Source organism: Delphinapterus leucas, chromosome 15 (genome assembly GCF_059928025.1).
Source record: "Delphinapterus leucas isolate spDelLeu-1000000601 "Yukka" chromosome 15, BTC_Dleu_Yukka2, whole genome shotgun sequence".
NCBI classification, from domain to species: Eukaryota; Metazoa; Chordata; class Mammalia; order Artiodactyla; family Monodontidae; genus Delphinapterus; species Delphinapterus leucas.
Genome location: NC_143143.1, coordinates 78,865,195 through 78,886,082, shown reverse-complemented (window position 1 = coordinate 78,886,082; position 20,888 = coordinate 78,865,195). Strand labels below are relative to the sequence as shown.

General features: G+C 45.5%; 1 protein-coding gene across 2 annotated transcripts in view; it reads left to right on the top strand.

Moving 5' to 3' along the window:
* Positions 1-20,888, top strand: part of ZFP64 (ZFP64 zinc finger protein) — a 92,834-nt gene that overhangs the window by 52,455 nt on the left and 19,491 nt on the right. Inside the window, exons 1-3 of one of the 2 annotated variants that reach the window (XM_089897082.1) lie at positions 5,023-5,869; positions 11,560-11,709; positions 11,880-11,942. In XM_089897082.1, the coding sequence (XP_089753208.1) occupies positions 5,764-5,869; positions 11,560-11,709; positions 11,880-11,942 (319 nt within the window). In that variant the 5' untranslated portion in view covers positions 5,023-5,763. Of the gene's footprint in view, positions 1-5,022; positions 5,870-11,559; positions 11,710-11,879; positions 11,943-20,888 lie in introns of those variants that run through there. The other variant, XM_022597479.3, reaches the window with a different exon arrangement.

Genomic DNA, 20,888 nt, shown 5'->3' with positions numbered 1-20,888 from the left:
ACTTTTGTCCTCTGGATTTTCATTTTCACCACTGAAAACATATGTGGACTGGAATATGTGTTTATGTCTATGTAGAACTTACTTTTCCTCTTCAGTGCAGTATAGCTGGAGCTCTAGCCATCCCTATAAACATAAAACTGGCTGATTACTTTTATTTGCTGCCTGGTATGGCTAAACCACAGTTGAATCTAACCATTCCCCTATTGTTGTACACTTAGGTTGTTGTTTGCGATGACAGTAGTGTTGCAACAAACATCCCTGGACTCGTCCCCTTGTGCCCATGTGCAAGCATTTCTCTATAGGAGATGGAAAGCAGAGCTGATAAACCATTGGGAGGGCATAGCTAAAGACTGATTGCCAGATTGCCCTCCAAAGTGGCTATAACCATTCACACTCCCACTAGCAATGCATTAGAAGCCTAATCTCCCTTCACTCTTAGTAAAAGGAGATGTTATCAGCAGTCTTAATTTTTATTGAGCTGATAGGCGAAAGAAAGGAGGACTTTATGGTGAATATTCATCCCCTTATAGTTAGCGACGCTGAACGCCTCTTACGAGTTTGTTGCCCAGAATCTGCATTTAACACGATCCCCAGGTCATTCTTCTGCACACTGAAGTTTGAGAAGCACTGGAGTCAGAATCTGCATTTTAACAAGGTCCCCAGTGATGCCCGTGTACAGCCTGAGGAGCACAGTGGGGGAGGAACCGCTGGATCATAGCATACGCTCACTTTTACTAATATGTGTGGGGTTGTACTTATCTTTTCTATTCAGACAGGATATAAAACAGTACTTCAATGTATTTTTAACTTGCACTTCTTTAATCGTAAGTGAGCTTGGACTTTGTTTTTCAAATTCTTACAGGCATATTTTTCTTCTCTGGAAACCAGGTAGTCACTGAATCTTCTTACTTTGCTTCAAACACACGAAAGCTGATCTCCTGGGGGCTTTTGCTGTTATGGTTTTCTCTCCCTTGGAACGTTCTCTCCCTGGTTCTTCCCAGGGCTGCCTATTATATTCAGGTTTTAGCTCAAAGGTCACTTCTAGCAAAACTCAGGTACCGCCCCTACTACCACTCTTCATCTCGCCACCCCGTTTCACCTTGACCGTGGCCCCCACCCCTATCTGAAATGACCTGCACACTCGTTCTTTCTTTCCTTCTCTGACTGCCCTGCTGGATCTTGTGTGTCTTGCCTATCCCTCCATACCCAGCACCTGGAACAGAGCCAGGCAACAGTCTAGACTCAAATTATCGTCAGATGAACAAATAAATGAACTCTCGGCAGATGAAGAAATGAGATTTGCTCCTGTCTAGCTTTACGCCCCACTGGGGCATCACTTTTACCTGGATAAACATTTCTTGATTCATTCCTGTATCCACAGCAGAAAATACTAGGTGGTAACGACAGAAGTCGAGTGAGCTTTAGGAGAACACGACCCAAGCAAGGTGCTCAGCCCCACAGGAAGCCCAGGACAATCAGAGAGACAATTATGTTTTTATCTATTTCTCTTAAAAAGAAAGCAATTACTTGACCAATATTAAATAATATTATAGTGCTCATTTACTATATATAGAGAAACTGGTATAAAGGCATGGAAGTCTGCAACTCAGAAGGGTTGGGTAATGTCAGTACAGGCTTGTGTGCTTCCAATTTATTCCCACATAAAACAGAATATCTGTCCCAAGTTCATTGGAACCACCAATTCTTCTGTTTTTTTTTTTTTTTTTTTGGCTGTGCCGCACAGCTTGTGGGATCTTAGTTCCCCAACCAGGGATCGAACCTGGGCCCTCAGCAGTGAAAGCGCCAAATCCTAACCACTGGACCACCAGGGAATTCCTGGAACCACCAATTCTAGATGAGCATTAGCTATTTTTACAGATAACTGTAACTCTTACCCTACTCTTATAAATAACATTTACAGAGTGCTGCCTCTGTAGTAGACATTGTTCCATGTACTTTATATATATGTATTCATTCATCCTCACAACCACCCTGGCTGTATTAGCATCGCCATTTTATTGAAGAGAAAACTGGGGCACAAGGCAGCTTTCTCAAGGTCACATGGTAAAAGCCAGGATTCTCACCCAGGCTGGCCCCAGTCCGTGTGCTTCGTGATGACATGATACTGCCTCTGGAATCTTTGTAATGCTTTGTAAGATGTCGAATGACCGGGAGAATCTTCTGTATAATTCAGAGGTACACTTCACCTCTTGGCAAAATACTTAAGTTATCAAAGTTACAAATATACTCCGTTTTTCTTTTACAAAGGGACAAGCGTTGAAAATTTACTGACTTTCTTTTTGAAGAAAGGGAACTACCTAACCATTAAAAAAAAAATCAGGATACAGGTGATATACATATAAAGAATGACAAAATGCTTTCCAAGAGAAACATGCTATGGAGTGAGTATTTGAAATGCATGTTTGGCCATGATTCCCTTGTTAGGTGATTTTGTTGCTGAAAATAATGAAAAGTTGTCACCTGTAAAGACCTCTATCTGCGTGTTTAAATTTGGCAACAGAATTTCCTAATCTGTTTAAACATCTTCCAAGTAAAGAGCTTCAGTGGGTTTGAAATCCAGTTGTTAAAGATATAGTTTAGGGTTTCCCTAGGGCTTCCCTGGTGGCACAGTGGGTGAGAGTCCGCCTGCCAATGCAGGGGACATGGGTTCATGCCCCGGTCTGGGAAGATCCCGTATGCCGCGGAGCGGCTGGGCCCGTGAGCCATGGCCGCTGAGCCTGCGCGTCCGGAGCCTGTGCTCTGCAACAGGAGAGGCCACAACGGTGAGAGGCCCGCGCACCGCAAAAAAAAAAAAAAAAAAAAAGATATAGTTTAGGTTAACCTCTTCAGGTTAATTTGTAGAAGCCCCAGGTTGATTATCAGGGGAAATGAAAATTTACGAGCTGGATTTCAAAGAAAATAGTCAATTTGTGTAACTGGCAAATGGGATTAAAAAGGGAGAACCAAGATTTAAGCATAGCCAATGATACTTTGTTTTTTTCTATATATCCTGTGAGTTTTTTTTTTTCTCTTCAGTTTTTCACTGATAACCCTTGAAATCAAGCCATTAAAACCAAACATGGTAATAAACTTAATTTAGGACCATAACATTGAATGGATGTATGGTAAAATACTAAAATAGTGCCTTCAAAAAAGGAAGCAAGTTTTAATCTGTTGCTGTCATTATATTTGTAGAAAATATTGATAATTTACTTTGCCTTTTGTTGAAATATATTCAAGGAAAATGCAAATCAAAACCATAGTGAAATATCATTGTATGTCAATTTGATTGGCAAAAATTAAGACATCTGACAATACGGAGTGTGGTAAAGGATTTGACTCCACGGTACCTCTTACCTTGCTGGGGGAAGTGTAGATTGGTGCCTCCACTGTGGCATCATTTCTTACATAGTCACTTACAATCCAATCAATGTATACATTCATTTAAGAAACTGACACTTTTTAGAAAGATCATAGCTGCATTTTTCACGTGGCAAAGACTGGGAAACAACCCAAGTGCCCATCAACGGGATGGCAGATGAACCAACTGGGATATTTTCACACCATGGAATATTACACATCAGTCAAACTGGTTGAACAACAGTGATAATTTGGATGATCTTAGCAATATAATAAATGCGGGGGAGGAGTAATTACTGGAAGATTACATACCCTTTTCACGAAGTTCTTTAAAAATTAAAATTTAAGGAATACATGTAGGTGCAAAAAAGACTTGCTAAGAAAACAAAAACAAAGGAATGAAGAATGAAGGGTTTAGGTGGATGGCTATTAAATTCGAGGAGGGGATGAAGGGGGATAGATGAGAAATGCAGGTTATGGTTAAGGTCCTAGCTTGGGTCAGAGAGTTCCCTGGTATTAATTATATCTTAATAAGCCAAGCAACAAACAACTAACCAGACAAATACAGGTCAGCGACAGATCAGGGATGACAACGGGTCTTGTACCAAAGATTGGTTAATCCAGTTGTGTGCACCTGAGCTGAAGAAATTATTTCTATCCATAGCAAATACAAACACAGGTACACACCTCAAGTAGTAAAAAGCGGGTATCAGATGCCTCCCAACCTCCCGTCTGGGTGCTTTTCCTTCATCAACTTCCCCAGAGGCAACCATTGGCCCCTAGAGATCCTTCTGAGACATTCCAAAAGGTCACACGATAAACAGAAGCACACACGTATGTTTTGAAATGGCTTTACATATATGTGTACCTAGACACATATGCACACAGACCAAAGAAAACTTCAAAAGTTGCTTTTTAAAAATTTATCTCGAAAATTTAACCTTGAGTGACTTCACCTGGCTTTACACAAACATCCCTACAATCAATTCACAACTTGAAAATCAACGGGAAGTTTGAGGAAAAGAGCTCCTTTTTAAAGCAATATAAAAATGCTCTTCTTGCAGACAGTCCCCTAGGGTTTGTCAAGGGTAACCTCGCAGAAGGTGAATTACAGGACGCTGCGAAACCCCACAGGGCCGGAGCAAGCCACGGCAGAAAAGCTCACCGCGGCGATGTTAGAAATACGGATTCCCAGTCCCCGCCCCACGGATTCAGAGCTGAACACGGGTCTTTTTTAACCAAGGCCCCCACGTGACTCTCAGGTTCGGGCAAGCTTGGGGCACAGCCCCGCCTTAAGTAACTCCCCAATGGAAGAAAGTAAACATCTGGGGCTTGTAGGTGGCTTTCTTGCTCTCTGTTGGATGTCGTTTACCTGGTGCAAGGAGGGGTCCCCTCGGGTCTCATCAAGGGCCCAGCCAGTCTGAGCACGAACGCCAATTAGCTCAACCCCCCGAGGACCACGCCTCAGTCGCCTGCTGGGCGGGGCCCGCGCCTCTGTCGGCCCCAGGCCTCTTTCCTCCGTGTGGTCTCAGACCCCGGGCGCCAGAGTCCGGGGGCCGGGGGAGAGATGCTGCTTGGAAATGCAGATGCCTGGGCTCCGCCGCCTGAAGCCAAAACTTCCGGAATCTGCATTTTTAACCAACTCTTCCAGGACCAGTAAGCTCACCCTGCCGTTGGAGACGCACTAGCCTCATTTAAATTTTAAATTCGAATATGCAGCCACGAGTGGAGGTCGTGCTTCTCAACCTTGGCTGCCCTTCAGAATAACCTGGGGAAGCTTTTTAAAATATATATACACCAATGCTCAGGTTTCAGTCCAGACCAATTAAGCCAGAATCTAAAAGCGCGGCCTCTGCGGCAGCAGCCGCAAAAGCATCACCTGGGAGCTCGTTAGAAATACAGACGCTCAGGCCCCACCCCAGACCCACTGAGTCAGAATCTGCATTTTAACGAGATCCCCAGTGATTCGCGCGCACATTAAATTGGAGGGGAGCAGTGCTTATAAAATTTTAATGGGCAAACGAATCACCTGGGGATCTCGTTAAAATGCAGATACGGTTTCTCAAACTTAAGTGTGCATGCGAATCACCTGGGGAGCTTGTTAAAATGCAGATTCTGATTCAGCGAGTCTGGGGTGGAGCCCGAGAGTCTGCATTTCTAACGAGCTTCCCAGGTGGTGCGGGCTTCCCGGGTGTGGACCGCGCTTCCCCTGGAGTCCCGAGGTCTTGGCTCCGGGCCAATCAGCCGTCAGGGCTCTTGATAAATCGCCCTGTTCGGCTGAGGAGCAGAATTGCCGGGACATGCGCGCTCCGGCCGAGGGAGGGGGTAATTTCCGAACTCCGGGAATTGGTTGTGTGAGGCTGGCCACTCGTAGGGACTCGCCAGAGCCCTGGTCCTCACGCCATGTCGCGGCGCAAGCAGGCCAGGCCCCAGCATCTCGGCTCCGAGGAGCCGCAGCCTGAGCGCCAGGAGTTCGCCGAGGCGGCCCCGGAGGTGCAGGGGGAGCCGGGTGAGTAGTGCTGCGGACGTCCGGCCCGGGGGGCTGGAGGCAGTTTCTCGGACGTTCCCCAGAGCCGCGCCGGTGCGAGGTTCCCCAGAGCCGCGCCGGTGCGAGGTTCCGGCTGCCGGGCGTGAAAGGGTGGGTGAAGCTTCCAACCCGAGTTCTGGGTCTCGGGCCTTGCTGACCCCGCCTTTGTAAGTTACACCCCCCACACGCACACCTCGTAAGTTCACCCTCCTCGGGTAAATTACGTCGCTCCCCGAGGGGATTCCTGCCTCCACTCCCCATCCCCCCAAGCGCTATGAAATGACGGTTCATCTCCCGAACACGTTGGAAGGATGCTCTGAGACCCTTTGGAGGCTGTCTTCGGGGTGCGCCGGCACTCGGGTGCCCGACCTCCTTGGCGCTGGGCTGGAGCTGAGCGCCTGGAAGGTGGGCGCTCCGAGACCCGCGGCCCAGGCGTTTTCCTGAGGGATGGGGGGAGATGTCTGTAAAATGTCTGAGCTTCTGCCGGGACCTGGGGCTAGTTGCTGGAGAGAAACAGCAAAGAACAAGGAGGATAGAATTCCGACCCTCCTGGAGCTTATGGCCCAGTGGAGGCGAGAAAGATGGCACGTGAGATAAAGCGGCGGAGCGTGAGGTGTGTTAGCGCGGAGCGCCGGGGAAAACCTCAAGCTGGGAGGGGGTTGTCCCGGGAAGGCCTCTCCGTGGAGGGCAGCCTCGAGTAACACTCTGGAGGTTGTGAGGGAGCGAGCGGTGGAGATGGCCGAGGGAAGAGCACTCAGGCAGAGGGAACAGCAAGTGCAGAGGCCTCAGGCGTCAGCGAGGCTGGAGCTTTGAGGCGCGTCCGATTGAGGTTTTGAGAAGTGACGGGAGCTCCGGGCTCCGGTAAGGACTTTGACTTCTACTGTAAGCGAAGTGGAGCCATGTTGGGGGCGGGGAGTGAGCAGGGTGCCGCGGTGGGATTTAACAGGCTCACCCCGGCTGCCACCGGGCTAGAGGGGGTCCGGGAGAAGCCTAGGGACCCCGGACTACCCTAGGCCCCCGGGGCAGTATTTCTCACCCGGTGGGCCTTGGAGACTCTGCTTCTGAAGAGCCTGCAAGTAGGGAGCTTCGAGAACTCTCTAAATTCTCAGGCTCCCACCACCCCCTGCGCTGCTGTAATCTCAGGGGTGGGGTGGAGTCGGGGACTCTGCATTTCTAAGGCGCTTCCCCTTCTGATTATCTTGCACTCAGGTAAGACAATGTAGGTTCCTACTTGACGGTCCCTCTGCCCGCCACCTTCCCTCCCGCCCGGGGGTCGCTGCTGCCTTTCGCTTAGCAAGGGGGTAGTGAGAGGAGTTTTAGCAGAACTTTCTTCTCTTCTCTCCCTTCCGAGCATTTTCCTGGCTCGGAAAGGGAGAGGGGGATCTAGTCTCTTATGCCAGAAGGATCAGACTTCCAGCAGCAGGTCTGTCTGGTGGGCTTTGCTACGCTCCCAAGGAGGTAGTGGAGGAAAGCAGAAGCTTAAAGTCACTCCTGAGCTAATAGTTTGGCATCACGCTTTAGTTTTAAATACAGTCCTAAAAAGAAAACCAACCCTTTAGATAAATAGCTAATTAAACAAAATGTGTCAAGAAACTCTTAACATTGCCTTTGGAGGGAACTGGGTAGCTGGGGAGTGGGGTTGGAGACTTTTCACAGTAACTTTTGGATTATACCTATTAACGCTCTAGTACCTATTCCAATAAATAAAGTTTCTTTAAAAAAAAAACAAAAAAACCTAAAGCTTGGCTGGATGGAACTACTATAACCAAAATATCCTGTCTTTGTGCGCAAGGTCTAGAGTGGCGATAGGTGGGTGGAACCGGAGTGGGGTTCCACCCTAACCCTAACCCTAACCCTAGGGTGGGGTTCCTGGGGTGGGAGCAAGGCTTCTCCTGATACTCTGTAAAAGAATTGGGGAGGTATTGGGGATGTTGAGTCTTTGGGGGAAGCGATTATAAAAGACAATTCCTGAGTAAACCCGGGCTGTTCAAAGTGAGTGCCATGGGCTGCTTTTTCTTCCTGCAGACAGCGCTTGGAGGGCACCTCCTGGAGCCTTGCCCTGTGTTTGGAGGGGTTGGGGAGGGTGCTCTGTGTTGTGCAGCACTGTGGGTGCCAGGGCACCTCAACACCAGCCGCCGCTGGGGGGAAAAGCAGTCTTGCAACTGATGTTCCCCCTCCATGTGTTTTAGGTCTGTTATGATGCTGAGTTAGAAGCCCGCCTTTTTTTTTTTTTTTTTTTTTTTTTTAAGGTTGGGCCACTCTTAATTTGCAGATGGCTTTGCAACTCACCTCTTTTGGAGGAGACAGAACAGAGCAGGTCAGTTGGTAGACTTCAATCACTTCAATCATAAGAGGGGCAGGAAAACAGCCTTACCAAAGGAACATCAACCAAGGGTTAAAATGGCCGCTGTGCTAAACTGAGTTCTGTCAGATGTGGCCCCAACCCCATCTTTCAGACTAGAAGGGCCTCTGCCCCAGCTGTACCTTTCTCAGGAGAGTAGGCTTCTGACCTTCCTTGCTTTCCTGGATGCTTAAAATTGAAGGAGGAAGGCGCCTTTAGAAGCTCTGCATGCCTCTGCCATAGTCTGCCATAGTGACCCTTTATAGCCTTGGGCACAGTTTTCTGATAGCTTTAACACATCCATCTCCCTTCTACCTTCAAGCCTTCAAACTTGCATTGCTCAGTGTGTTTTCCACTCCCTGAGAATCCGGTGGCTCGTGTGTGTACACATCAGTGAATAAAACCAGTAACATTTATATAGTGCTGACTTATGTATAAGGTTCTTTTACGTATATACATTAAAGAACTTAATCTTCATCTAAACCTGTGAGATGGGGGCCATAATCCTCATTTTACAGATGTGGAAACTGAGGAACAGGGAAGTTGAGTAACTTACTCAGGGTCACACAGCTAGTAAAGGATAGAATTGGAATTTGGAACTTATCACCTGGCTTCCCAGTCAGTTTGCTAAATCGTTGTGCTTTACAGCCTCTCACTTGGATTTCAGCTTTTCAGCCTTCCTTGGTTTCTGTGGGATTAAAAACCCTCAATAGTTTAATGGCTTTCTTTAACATGTGAATTGCTAAACAATGCTAGGTTTTGTGTCTTCCTCTGAGGGGCAGAGTGATGGACTTCACATCTGGCAAGTGTGGGTTCTAATTGGCTGAAACCATCTAGCCCTGCGGCCTTGAGCAGCATCTCTTCCGAGCCAGTATCTCTTCTGGAAGAGCAGAAATTCTCAAAATGTGGTCCCCAGACCAACAGCATCAGCTGGGAGCTTGTTAGAAATGAAGAATTGCCAGCCCCACTCCAGACCTACTGAGTCAGGAACTGCAGAGGCGGAGCCCAAGCCACCTGTACCTTAACAAGCCCTCCAGGTGATTGTGATGCACAGGTTTTTTGAGTAGTGCTGCCTTGGAGTTACACTTCTGCCACTTTAATGAGCATAGGCATCACCTGGGGATCTCGTTAAAGTGCAGATTCTGTAGGTCTGGGACCTGAGGTTCTGCATTTCTAACAAGCTCTCAGGTCACGCTGGTGTTAGTGCTCTGAGGACCACCGTTTGAGTAGCAAAGGCTTAAAGAGCAGTATGAGGATATCACTTGGAGTGCTTTAAAAATGCAGGTTCCTGGGCCCACCCCCAGTTAAGTCTGGATGAGGCTTTGGAAACTACATTTAACCCGCAATTCAGGTGATTCTGATGTAGGTGTGGAGGCCGTCCTGTGCATCATAGGATGTTTAGCAACGTCCCTGGCCTCTGCCCACTAGGTGCCACTATCGCAAACGTGTGCACACGATCATGACAATCAAAAACGTCCCCAGGTATTGCAAAATGACCCCCAGTTGAAAGCTACGGGACTAGGTCAGTTGTCCAGACCCTGTTAAGGGGCTTCAAGCACCACAGCTACTTGGATGTGATAGCTGCAGTCCTTTACCTGAAGCCCTGTAATAGCATTGACTCAGTGGAGGCCGGGCGCTGTACCAAGTATTTACATTGTTCATCTCTTAACTCTGAGGCAGGTGAGTGATACCTTTTTACAGATAACCTTTCTGAGCCTCAGTTTACTTAAGTTGCCCATAGTCACACAGCTAGCACGTGGCTAAGCAAACCCTATGCTTGGAACTGAAGCCCTTATCAATGTGTTCTACAGCTTCTCATGGTGAGAAGGTTTACCTTAACAAACCTAGCAAGAAAGATGGAATCCACCTTCTATAACTGGGGCCAAAAGTCCCTGACCTTGGCCTGTAATTCATAAACTAGTTAATATATTCTTTAAGATTGTGCTCCGCAACGGGAGAGGCCACAACAGTGAGAGGCCTGCGTACCGCAAAAAAAAAAAAAAAAACGTAAGATACTGACAGCATCCCTTTTTACCTTGGTCTTAAATCTATTTGGAGAGAAATCACTTTACAATCTTCTAGGCGTACTTAGGCTTTGTTATAGAAATTTTTAAACCTGCATATTAGATTGAACCCTATGAAATTATCTGGTCATTTTGGCCCACAGAAACAGCAGTTTCACCTAGCTTAGCCTTACTAACAGAGAGAATGATACAGCGAACTTCGTGGACCAGATGCTCAGTTTCAACAACTAGTTACAGTGGCCAGTCGTTTCTTCTGTGCAGCCATTCCCCTCCCTGGATTATTTTGAAGCACATCAGACATATACAATTTATAAACAGCCATTTGTAAACTATTAGAATGCTTTTTAAAACTTTAATTTCATCTTCACACCTTTATAAAAAAAAAAAAATTCCCTTATCAAACTTTCAGTTAGTGTTTGCACTTCCCATGGTCTTAAATGGCTTTTACAATATGTTTAAATCGGGATGCAAAAAGGTCCTGATACTACAGACCATCTCTTTAGTCTCTGACTTTTCTTTCTCCTCCTCCATCTTTCAAGTTGAAACAGTGGCATTTTGTCCTGGAAAGCAGTGGCACTTGAAGTGTGGTCTGTGACCTGTTACTGAGTTGAGTCAAAATAAATTCGGAAGTGGAGAGCAAGCACTTAAAGACAGCTCGACATCCACCTTTCTGTCATATCTAATAATGTTTGGGCTTTTATTGTCTTATTCCACTTTTCTCATAATTTGTCTTTATTTTGTAAAAAATACTGGTCTGGGCTTCCCTGGTGGCGCAGTGGTTTAGAGTCTGCCTGCTGATGCAGGGGACACGGGTTCGTGCCCTGGTCCGGGAAGATCCCACATGCCACGGAGCGGCTGGGCCCGTGAGCCATGGCCGCTGAGCCTGCGCGTCCAGAGCCTGTGCTCCGCAATGGGAGAGGCCACAGCAGTGAGGGGCCCGCGTACAAGCAAAAAAAAAAATACTGGTCTGACGGATTGGAAATTATTCTATGTACCAGGTCTTCCCCACGTTGTTTGAGAAGCACTGCTGCAAAGTTTTGCAGTCTGGATCTTGGCAGTTGGGTCCCTGTCACGATACCGTGTTCCTTTGTCCCCTGTACTTCCTGGAAATTGGTAAAGAGGAAGAGGATTGTTAAGACCAGAGTGTGCATGACTTCTAACTTGTGATGTTTGGGGTTTTGTTTTTTTTTTTTTTTTTTGTGGGGTGGGGGGGGTGGTAGGTGAAATAAGTCCAAACCTGCTATAAGACTTACCGTGGTGCTCATATTTGAGAAATTAAGTAACACTTATTATTGTCTCAATTTCAGCTTCAGAACTAGATAATGATGTTCAGAAACCAACTTGTCCCTCCGCTGATAGCAGTGATACCCAGAAAGCCCCTGTCACAGCTCTTCCCTCTGAGTCAAAGGAACAAACAGCAACCCTTGGGGAGAGGACCTTCAACTGCTGCTATCCAGGTAAGAGTAAACTCGAGGCGCTGAGCCCCTTCTCTGTACGGGGCTCGGTCACAGGAGCTCAGCATCAGCTCACTCACTGGCTCAGCACGTGACTTGCCAGAATTTCAGATTCCTGGTAGCTTTCCTCTTTGAGGTTATTTATATTAAGGGAACCTGTTTTTCTTTTCTAGGTTGCCACTTCAAAACTGTTCATGGCATGAAAGATTTGGACCGCCATCTAAGAATCCACACTGGTAGGTATCCATTCATTTGTTCAAAACTTGAGTGTTGAAAAAACCTGAGGATGTGGATATGAACGAAGTGCTGGGCATATAGTGGCAAGCAGGACAGAAACAGTCTCTCTGCCTCATGAAACTTAGTCTAGTGGGAGGGTCTGGGACCTAAAAAGTCACGAAGGCAATAATGGTAACTAACAGGCAAGGGGAAAAGTACCGGGACTGTAGTAGGGGATTTGATCCAGGCTGGTCATGACAGGCTTTTCGGAGGAAGAGACTCTCAAGTTAAACTATGAGAGATGGCTAAGGGACTTGCCGGGCTGTCCAGTGGTTAAGACTCTGTGCTTCCACTGCATGGGGCGCAGGTTCGATCCCTGGTTGAGGAATTAGATCCTGCGTGCTGCATGGTGAAAAGAAAAAAGAGAAAAACAGAAAGATGGCTGAGTAACCAGATGAGGAGAAGGAAGGGTTCCAGGCAGAGGGAACCGCGGTGCAAAGGCTTGGAGGGAGCAGAAGCAGGATGGGTGTGAGGTGAAGTTGGGGAGGCGGGTGGAGGCAGGGGAGGCGGGTGGAGGCAGGGGAGGGGGACACAGAGGCCCTGTGGCCATAGGTACCTTAGATAAGAGCAGTGAAGTTGCTTCTCGAAGGTGCCTTCAGAGCAACCAGCTGCTAAGGATACAGAGAAACCATACGTGCTGGAGCAAAGGAATGCGTGATCACGAACCAGGCTCTGCACACTGCGTATGGCCTGTTATCATGTCCATTTGTCTAACTGTTATCTGTGGCTGCTTTGTTACCAATAATGTAACAGTAAGCCCATTACATATTAACAATTTTATGAAAACTAACTTTTCTGGCCCTACAGTGGGGTTATTAAGTAGTTCCTGGAGACTGCATGTTGCACAAAGCCTAAGTTGTATTATACTCTCTGGTTCTTTCCATAAACTTTGCCACCCTCTGGTCTCTAGTGTAGACTCTATAGTAGCCTGTATGAGTTGGGATACTGATGTCTTTGCTCTCAGAGAAACCAAACTAAGTGACTGAAACACAATCAGATTTATTTCTCTCAAGTACAATTTAAGAAGTAAATAATCCACAGCTGGTGGAATAGCTGGCAGCCTAAACATACAGCTTCGACTCCTGGTCCAAGGCAGCTGCTCTAGAACTCAGTCTCTCAACCAGTGGAAAAAAGAAGCAGGAGGAAGGGCTCATGCATGCCTCCCCTCAGGTCATGCCCCAGAAGCAGCATCCCCTGTGACTTAGCGGTATAATGAGCAGACTCAGCCGTGGCCACATCAGGCACGAAGGGGGGCTGGAAAATGGCTTCAAGAAGGGCAGCCGTACACCCAGCTAAAACCCTGAAGCTCCATCATTAAGAAGACAGCTTTCTGGACAACCAGTCTCTACTGGAAATGGGCGTCGTGCTATGGAAACTAGAGAACAAAGGGTCAACTTTGCCTGGGAAGGGTGGATCGTGAAAGGCCTCCTAGTGAAGCCTTGAAAGGCAAGGCTGCCAGGATGATGTCGGTGAGAGCATGCAGACTGTGGGAGCCATTTGAACAAAGATGACCCCCCCTCCTCCCCAGCAGGGTGGCCTGGCTAGGCAACTTCAAAGTGGGTGACTCTGCCCTGAGGATAACTGAGCAATCCTCCATTGGGGCGGTGCTACTGCCATCTAGTGGGTGGGGGCCAGAGGTGCTGCAGAAATCCTGCAATGCACAGGACAGGCCCCAATGTCAACAGTACCAGGTGGACCTAGAGAGCTAGGCAGGGGCTGGATTGATGTTTTATTGAGGTGATACAGAGCATGATGGGGATACAGAAAGAAAAGGCCCTGCCCTTGGTGGGGTTCACTGAGTCAGGGATGCATGTGTAGGGCAGACCCGTGCTTCTCTGGTAGGTATACACTTGAGCTGCTTCTCTGAATCTCTTACCCAGTGGAAGATAGGAGTGGGGCCTGGGGTGCTTACAGCATCTTTCTCTCTGGGCATGACCCAGAAGCAGTACCCCTGTGACTCATGGAGTAGTGAGTAAGCAACTACAGGTTGCATAAAAGCAAAGTATTTCAGTCCTGTGGCAGTCCAGGCATGGTGGCCAGGCCCCATGGTTTCAGGGACTCGGGCTCTTCTTTTGTTGCTTTGATATCCCAGTGATGTAGCTCTCATTGGTGTGGTCTGAGATGGCTTACTGCACCTTAAAGGCACATCCTAGAAGTTACACACACCATTTGAGTTGACACCCATTTGGCCAGAACTTAGTCACATGGCCACTCTTAGCTGTGGAAATGAAGGCCGGGAGCTTGAAATCTTCAATCTGTGTGGCAAGTGCCCAGCTACAAAGAGAAGGTTCTATTACCAAGAAAAAGAACTAATATAGACCAAATGACATCTCTGACGCAGCTGTTAGTGGGAGGCAAGGATGGCAGTATATGTATGGCTCATCACTTAGGGACCTTTGCCAAACGGGTAGAACATTGATTTCCCAGCCACTGTTTGAGATCTCTTACACTTCAAAACTGAAGATCCCCAAAGAGTTTTTTTTTATCGACAGTTACTGCATTAAAAGTTAGAATGAAAACTTTAAAACATTATTCATTTAAAAATAACAGTAGACGACTTCCCTGATGGTCCAGTGGTTAAGACTCCACACTTCCAGTGCAGGGAGTGCGGGTTCAATCCCTGGTCAGGGAACTAAGATCCCACATGCTGTACCACGTGGCCAAAAAAAAAAGTAAATTTTTAAAAAACCAGTAAGCTCATTATATATAAACACTTCTATGAAAAGTAACTATTTCCCAAAACTGTGATAAGTGACATTGTATACACATTTGCAAACCTGTCTTAATAGCTGGATTCTCATCCCTCTATTCGAGTTTACAGTCTATTGCCATGTGTTCCTTGGAGGATATGAAGAAAATCTGACCTCTCATATAATGTAATTGGAAATGGAGGAGGTTTTTTGTTTTGTTTTGTTTTTTGTTTTTTTTGCGGTACACGGGTCTCTCACTGTTGTGGTCTCTCCAGTTGCGGAGCACAGCCTCCGGACGCGCAGGCTCAGCGGCCATGGCTCAGCGGGCCCAGCCGCTCCGCGGCATGTGGGATCTTCCCGGACCGGGGCACGAACCCGTGTCCCCTGCATCAAACCCATGTCCCCTGCATCGGCAGGCGGACTCTCAACCACTGCGCCACCAGGGAAGCCCTGGAGGAGTATTTTGATAACCTTTTCCGATAATACTACACCAAAATACAACAAATGATAGTTTGTTAAAGACTAGTTGCTGTATAGAATTTGCAGTCATATCCATAAATTTTTCAAACTGTTAAGTTAAAATCCATTCATTAGTTTGTTTTCCACTTTGAATGGCTCCTACCCAGGCTTGATTTGACAGTCATACACTGGACGTCTGGGAAAATGTAGGTTTTACTAACTTTTATAATTGTTCCAAATGTTGACCCATTTCATTGTAACCATAGGAGAAAATCACATTTAATATTACCAATCTCATCAGAAGTATCTAAGAACTAGGATGCTGCGGGCCCAGGGTAATGGGGATATATGTTCTGAAATCCGAACTTTTCTTTTAGAATCCAAAAGTTAACCTCACAGTATCATCAGTAACGTTCCTTGACACGACAGTCTCACTTAGTTCATATTTTAGAAAACCTCTGCCGAATACCAAATCTGAAAATAATCATGGTTTTTTCAGTTCTTTCAGACCAAAATGGTGCAGCATAAGAAAAGCACCCAGTTTTCAGTGCAATCGTCCCACAAGCGCTTGTTCTCAAGCCAAGTAGCATATTTTGGTTTACAGCAGACTTTTTAAAAAATATAATTGACATTTTTAATAGGGAAATTTACCATTCAGATTTCAAATATACTAAATAAGTTAAATATTAAAGTATATGACTTACTAGCAAATATAGGAGGACAAATTTATGGGGGGAGATAGACAGGCAAAAACAATTAGCAAAGACCACAAAGAAGACATTAAATATGACTAAAGTTAAAGCTTACAATAAGATACGATTAAGGAGTTAAGACAAGTGCCCGACAAGAAATGTGCAACGTGGGGCAGAGTTCATCTTCAGAACACACAGGATGCCTACAAATCAAAGATCACTCCAACGGAAGAGGATTTGAACAAGCAATCACTTAAGACGTAGAAGTGCCAATATTCACATGAAAAGCCCACAAGGAGTAAAGTCCAAAAGAAACGAGTACTGTATTTTCCTCAGTCGGCTAGCTGGAAAGTTCTAAATTAAGACTGTGAGAGGGAAGAGATATGGGAACATATGTATATGTATAACTGATTCACTTTGTTATAAAGCAGAAACTAACACACCATTGTAAAGCAATTATACTCCAATAAAGATGTAAAAACAAAAAGACTGAATGACAGAGCATCATGTATCACCTGGCACTTAATTCAATCACCACCACACCCTGCCTCCCCACCTTCCAAGTGGGGATGTGCTTATCTTTTTTTTTTCCACTTGTATGTGGAATCTTTATTTTATTTTTTTACATCTTTATTGGAGTATAATTGCTTTACAGTGGTGTGTTAGTTTCTGCTTTGTAACAAAGTGAATCAGTTATATATATACATGTGTTCCCATATCTCTTCCCTCTTGCATCTCCCTCCCACCCTCCCAGAATGTGCTTATCTTTAGGGAGGAGACTGGGATTAAGGACGGGGGAGCGAGGGGGGACGTTGGAACTGGATAGAGTGCTGAAAGGAGCAGGACTAGTTTCAGAAGAATTGTGTGTGTTCTCTCCAGGCCCCTTGCTGTCTTAGTTATTCTAATAGTTCAAGTCCACTCTTTTGGATTGTCCAGGTAGATTATCATATGCAAAGAGTGAGTTTTCCTCTCTTTCTACTTGATCTGGAATGCCTTGGCCGTGGTGCTCTGGGTCAGAGTTGAAGAGTAGTGGTGAAGGTAAACCATCCATATCTTACCCCTTAACTCTAATGAAATGTCTTGATTTTTTTTTTTTTCTGGGGGGTGGGGGGCTGTGCTGCACGGCTTATGGGATCTTAGTTCCCTGACCAGGGATTGAACCCGGACTCTCGGCAGTGAAAGTACTGAGTCTTAACCACTGGACTGCCAGGGAATTCCCTTATTTTTATTTATTTTTTTAAACACCATTTGTGGTTCGAGTCCTTAGAATTCTCTCGAGATCATTTATCATGTTAAAGAAGATTTTTTTATTCCAAGCCTTCTGAAGTTGGTTTGGGGGCATGTTTGGTTTGAGTTTGGGTTTTTTCATCAAGAATGATGATTGAATTTCAAATGTTCTGCACTTAGGATGGTTCTCGGGCGTTTAGCCTCATAAAAGAGAGTGACTTCCAATGTTTGTATTTTTATCCCACTCTATTTCTTCCCTTGGTATTGATATCAGAATTAATCTATCATGAAGTGAGTTGAGGCATTTTTTTCTTTCCCTCTGTGATTAAACAATTGAACATGAAAACACTTTTGCTGGAAAATTGGTTAGAACGCGCCCACAGTACTCTGTTTATGACTTTTTTCCAGAGGCTGGAGAGGGTGTAGGTTAGGCTGTGATGACAGTGTCCATCTCAGTGGCCACTGAAGCCTGCTCTGCTCACCCCTGTGTCCCCAGAGTCAGTGTCAGCTCTGCTCCTTGTGGTCTACTCTCCGGGACCTGGCTGATGGAGCGACCGCTCTGGAATACGCCAGATAAAGGCGTTCTTGACCTTTTTTTTTTTTTTTTTTTTTTTTTTTTTTTTTTGCGGTACGCGGGCCTCTCACTGTTGTGGCCTCTCCCGTTGCGGAGCACAGGCTCCGGACGCGCAGGCTCAGCGGCTATGGCTCACGGGCCCAGCCACTTCACAGTATGTGGGATCTTCCCGGACCGGGGCACAAACCCGTGTCCCCTGCATCAGCAGGCGGACTCTCAACCACTGCGCCACCAGGGAAGCCCTTGACCTTTTTTCTTGCTGTGGACTCCTGGCAATTTTGTGAAGCTTACAGGACCCTTCGCAGAACAGTATTTTTAAACATAATAAAAGCACATTAAACTATATTTAAGTACAATTGCTGTCAAAGTGTTCATCGTGTGGTATTTTAATACACTAAACCCTCGCTTTTCTGAAGTGTGGTACAGACCAGAAAGGTCACCACCACCTGGGAGCTCGTTAGAAACACAGAATCTTAGTCCCCACCCAGGCCCACTGAATCTGAAACTGCATTTTACTTTGTTTCTGTGAGCTCAGCTTGAGAAATGAGGAGATGTTGGTTAAAGGGTACGAACTTGTAGTTATTAGAGGAATGAGTCCTAGGGATCAAATGTACAGCATAGTGACTGTAGTTAACAATTCTGTATTATATACTTGCAAGTTGCTACGAATAGATCTGAAATGTTCTTACCACAAAATGGTAACTGAGGTGATGGAGGTGTTAAGTAACCTTATTGTGGTAATCATTTCTCATGATATACATGTATTAAATCATCACATCATATACCTTAAACCTACACAATTTCATATATCAATTATATCTCAAAACTGTGAAAAAATCTGCATTTTAATGAGACCTCCTCACCCCCAGATGATTCGTTGGCACAGAAGCACTGAAGCTCTGCAGTTAATTTTCAGATCCAGTGGCTGGTCTACTATCTTAATTGTGAAGTAGTGATGAGCATAAAGGATACTGAGAACTACAGCAAGTAGAATGTGGTCTGAACATGGCTTATGTCTATTAATGTAGGTCTCGGGTACCATTATTATGGCTTATTGACTACATCCATAATTGGAGGAAATGCTAAATTCCAGTTTGAGGTAATGGAGATAAAAATCTAATCCTTTCTCATGCAAGGTCTTGGATCCCCTAACTTGTATCCATGAGGCCCAAAATAAGAACCCCTGCTCTGGTTGAGAATACAGCCTGCCAATGGAGGGAACACAGGTTCGATCCCTGCTCCAGGAAGATCCCACATGCCGTGGAGCAACTAAGCCCATATGTCACAACTACTGAGCCTGTGCTCTAGAGCCTGTGAGCCACAACTCCTGAGCCCACATGCTGCAACTACTGAAGCCCGCACACCTAGAGCCCATGCTCCACAACGAGAGAAGCCACCGCAATGAAAAGCCCGCACACTGCAATGAAGAGTAGCCCCAGCTCACCGGAACTAGAGAAAGCCCGCGCACAGCAACGAAGACCCAACAGAGCCAAAAATAAATACATAAATAAAGTAAATTCATTTAAAAAAAAAAGAAACCCTGCTCTTCACAGGGAATAAAGCAAGCCAATATTTTATAATAACTATAAGTGGAATATAACCTTTAAAATTGTGAATCACTATGTTGTACACCTGAAATATATAATATTGTATATCAACTATACTTAAAAAAAAAAAAAAAAACCCTGATCTGGAATGTTACAGGCCATCTTGGGCAAGAGAGGCGAGTGTAGCCAGCCAGACACTGGCTGTTTTTTGTTGTTTGTTTTTGTTTTGTTTTGGCCACACCGAGTGGCTTGCAGGATCTTAGTTCCTGTACCAGGGATCGAACAGGAGTCCTAACCATTGGACCACCAGGGAATTCCCAAGGCACTGGCTCTTAAAAGCATTTGCCTAACAGTAACTCATCAGTTTTGCTCCTCTTCCATTGGGCAGAGCCAGTCACATGTCCAAACCTGCAGTGATGGGACCATGCAGCATAATTCTCCTGGGAACGACAGTGACTATTTGAACAATAAACAATTTACCTTGGGGTACATCTCTGACATAGCAGTTTTTCTAAGTGGTATCGCTCCATTTTCTTTCTTGATTCAGACTGTAATTTTATATCTTCCTGGATGATCACCATTTTATTGAGTCTTCTAAACTGATTGGGGTAAAGGCCTACTTAATAATCATGATTGAGTTTGTCTATTTCTTGTCCACTTTCTCCTTTCCAATGTCTATTAAAATGGTTCTCAGCCAGATACAATTTTGTCCCCCTCCCCCCAGGACATTTGGTAATATCTGAAGACATTTTTGACTCTCAGAACTGGGGAGGAAGGTGCTACTGGCATCTAGTGGAAAGGGTCAGGGATGCTGCTAAACATCTTACGTGCACGGGACAGGGCACAGCAAAGAATCACCTGGCCCCAAATGGTTGTAGTGGTGGGATTGAAAACCCTGGCCTATTGGTACCTTTTCTTTGAGCAAACCTTCCCCTTTTAACAGCCATTTTTTGTTTTTATTGATCAAGTGCTGTTCATTTCTTCTAGTTTCTTGAGTTGCAAATGGTTTGCTTGCTTTCAGCCTTTTGTTTAAAATGACCTGAAGTTCACAGACATTCTTCTGGAAAGTGACTAGGCTACGGGCTTTGATACATGGAGCTCCCCCTGTTCATCTCTTGGGAGTTTGTAATTGGATTTTGATTCTTGAGCAAAAGTTGTTTTAAAACATGTCCTACAATTTGCAAGCTTTTCTTTGAAAAACCTTTTGTGAAACCGTGTTAGATTCATAAGTCTGATTCACATCTACTTAGTGAGTTCTGTCTCCTCAGTATAAAATTTTTAGTGGCTTTCACCATGATTTGTTTTGCCTAATATTGATATTTCTGATGTCTTTTAGCATTTTCCTAGAGTATTTTTCTATCGTTTTCTACTTCTCTGCCATTTTTATTTGGGTATCTTAAGAGCATTAAGCTGATTTTTTTTTAAATGTAATTGACATTTTTAATAGGAAATTTAATCCATTTGTTTCTTGTACTAAGTGATGTTTAGTTTGATTTTTACCTCATTTTGTGTTCTGATGTATCCCTTTTTTTTTTTTTTTTTGCGGTACGCGGGCCTCTCACTGTTGTGGCCTCTCCCATTGCGGAGCACGGGCTCCAGACGCACAGGCTCAGCGGCCATGGCTCACGGGCCCAGCCGCTCAGCGGCATGTGGGATCTTCCCAGACCGGGGCACGAATCCATGTCCCCTGCATCGGCAGGCAGACTGTCAACCACTG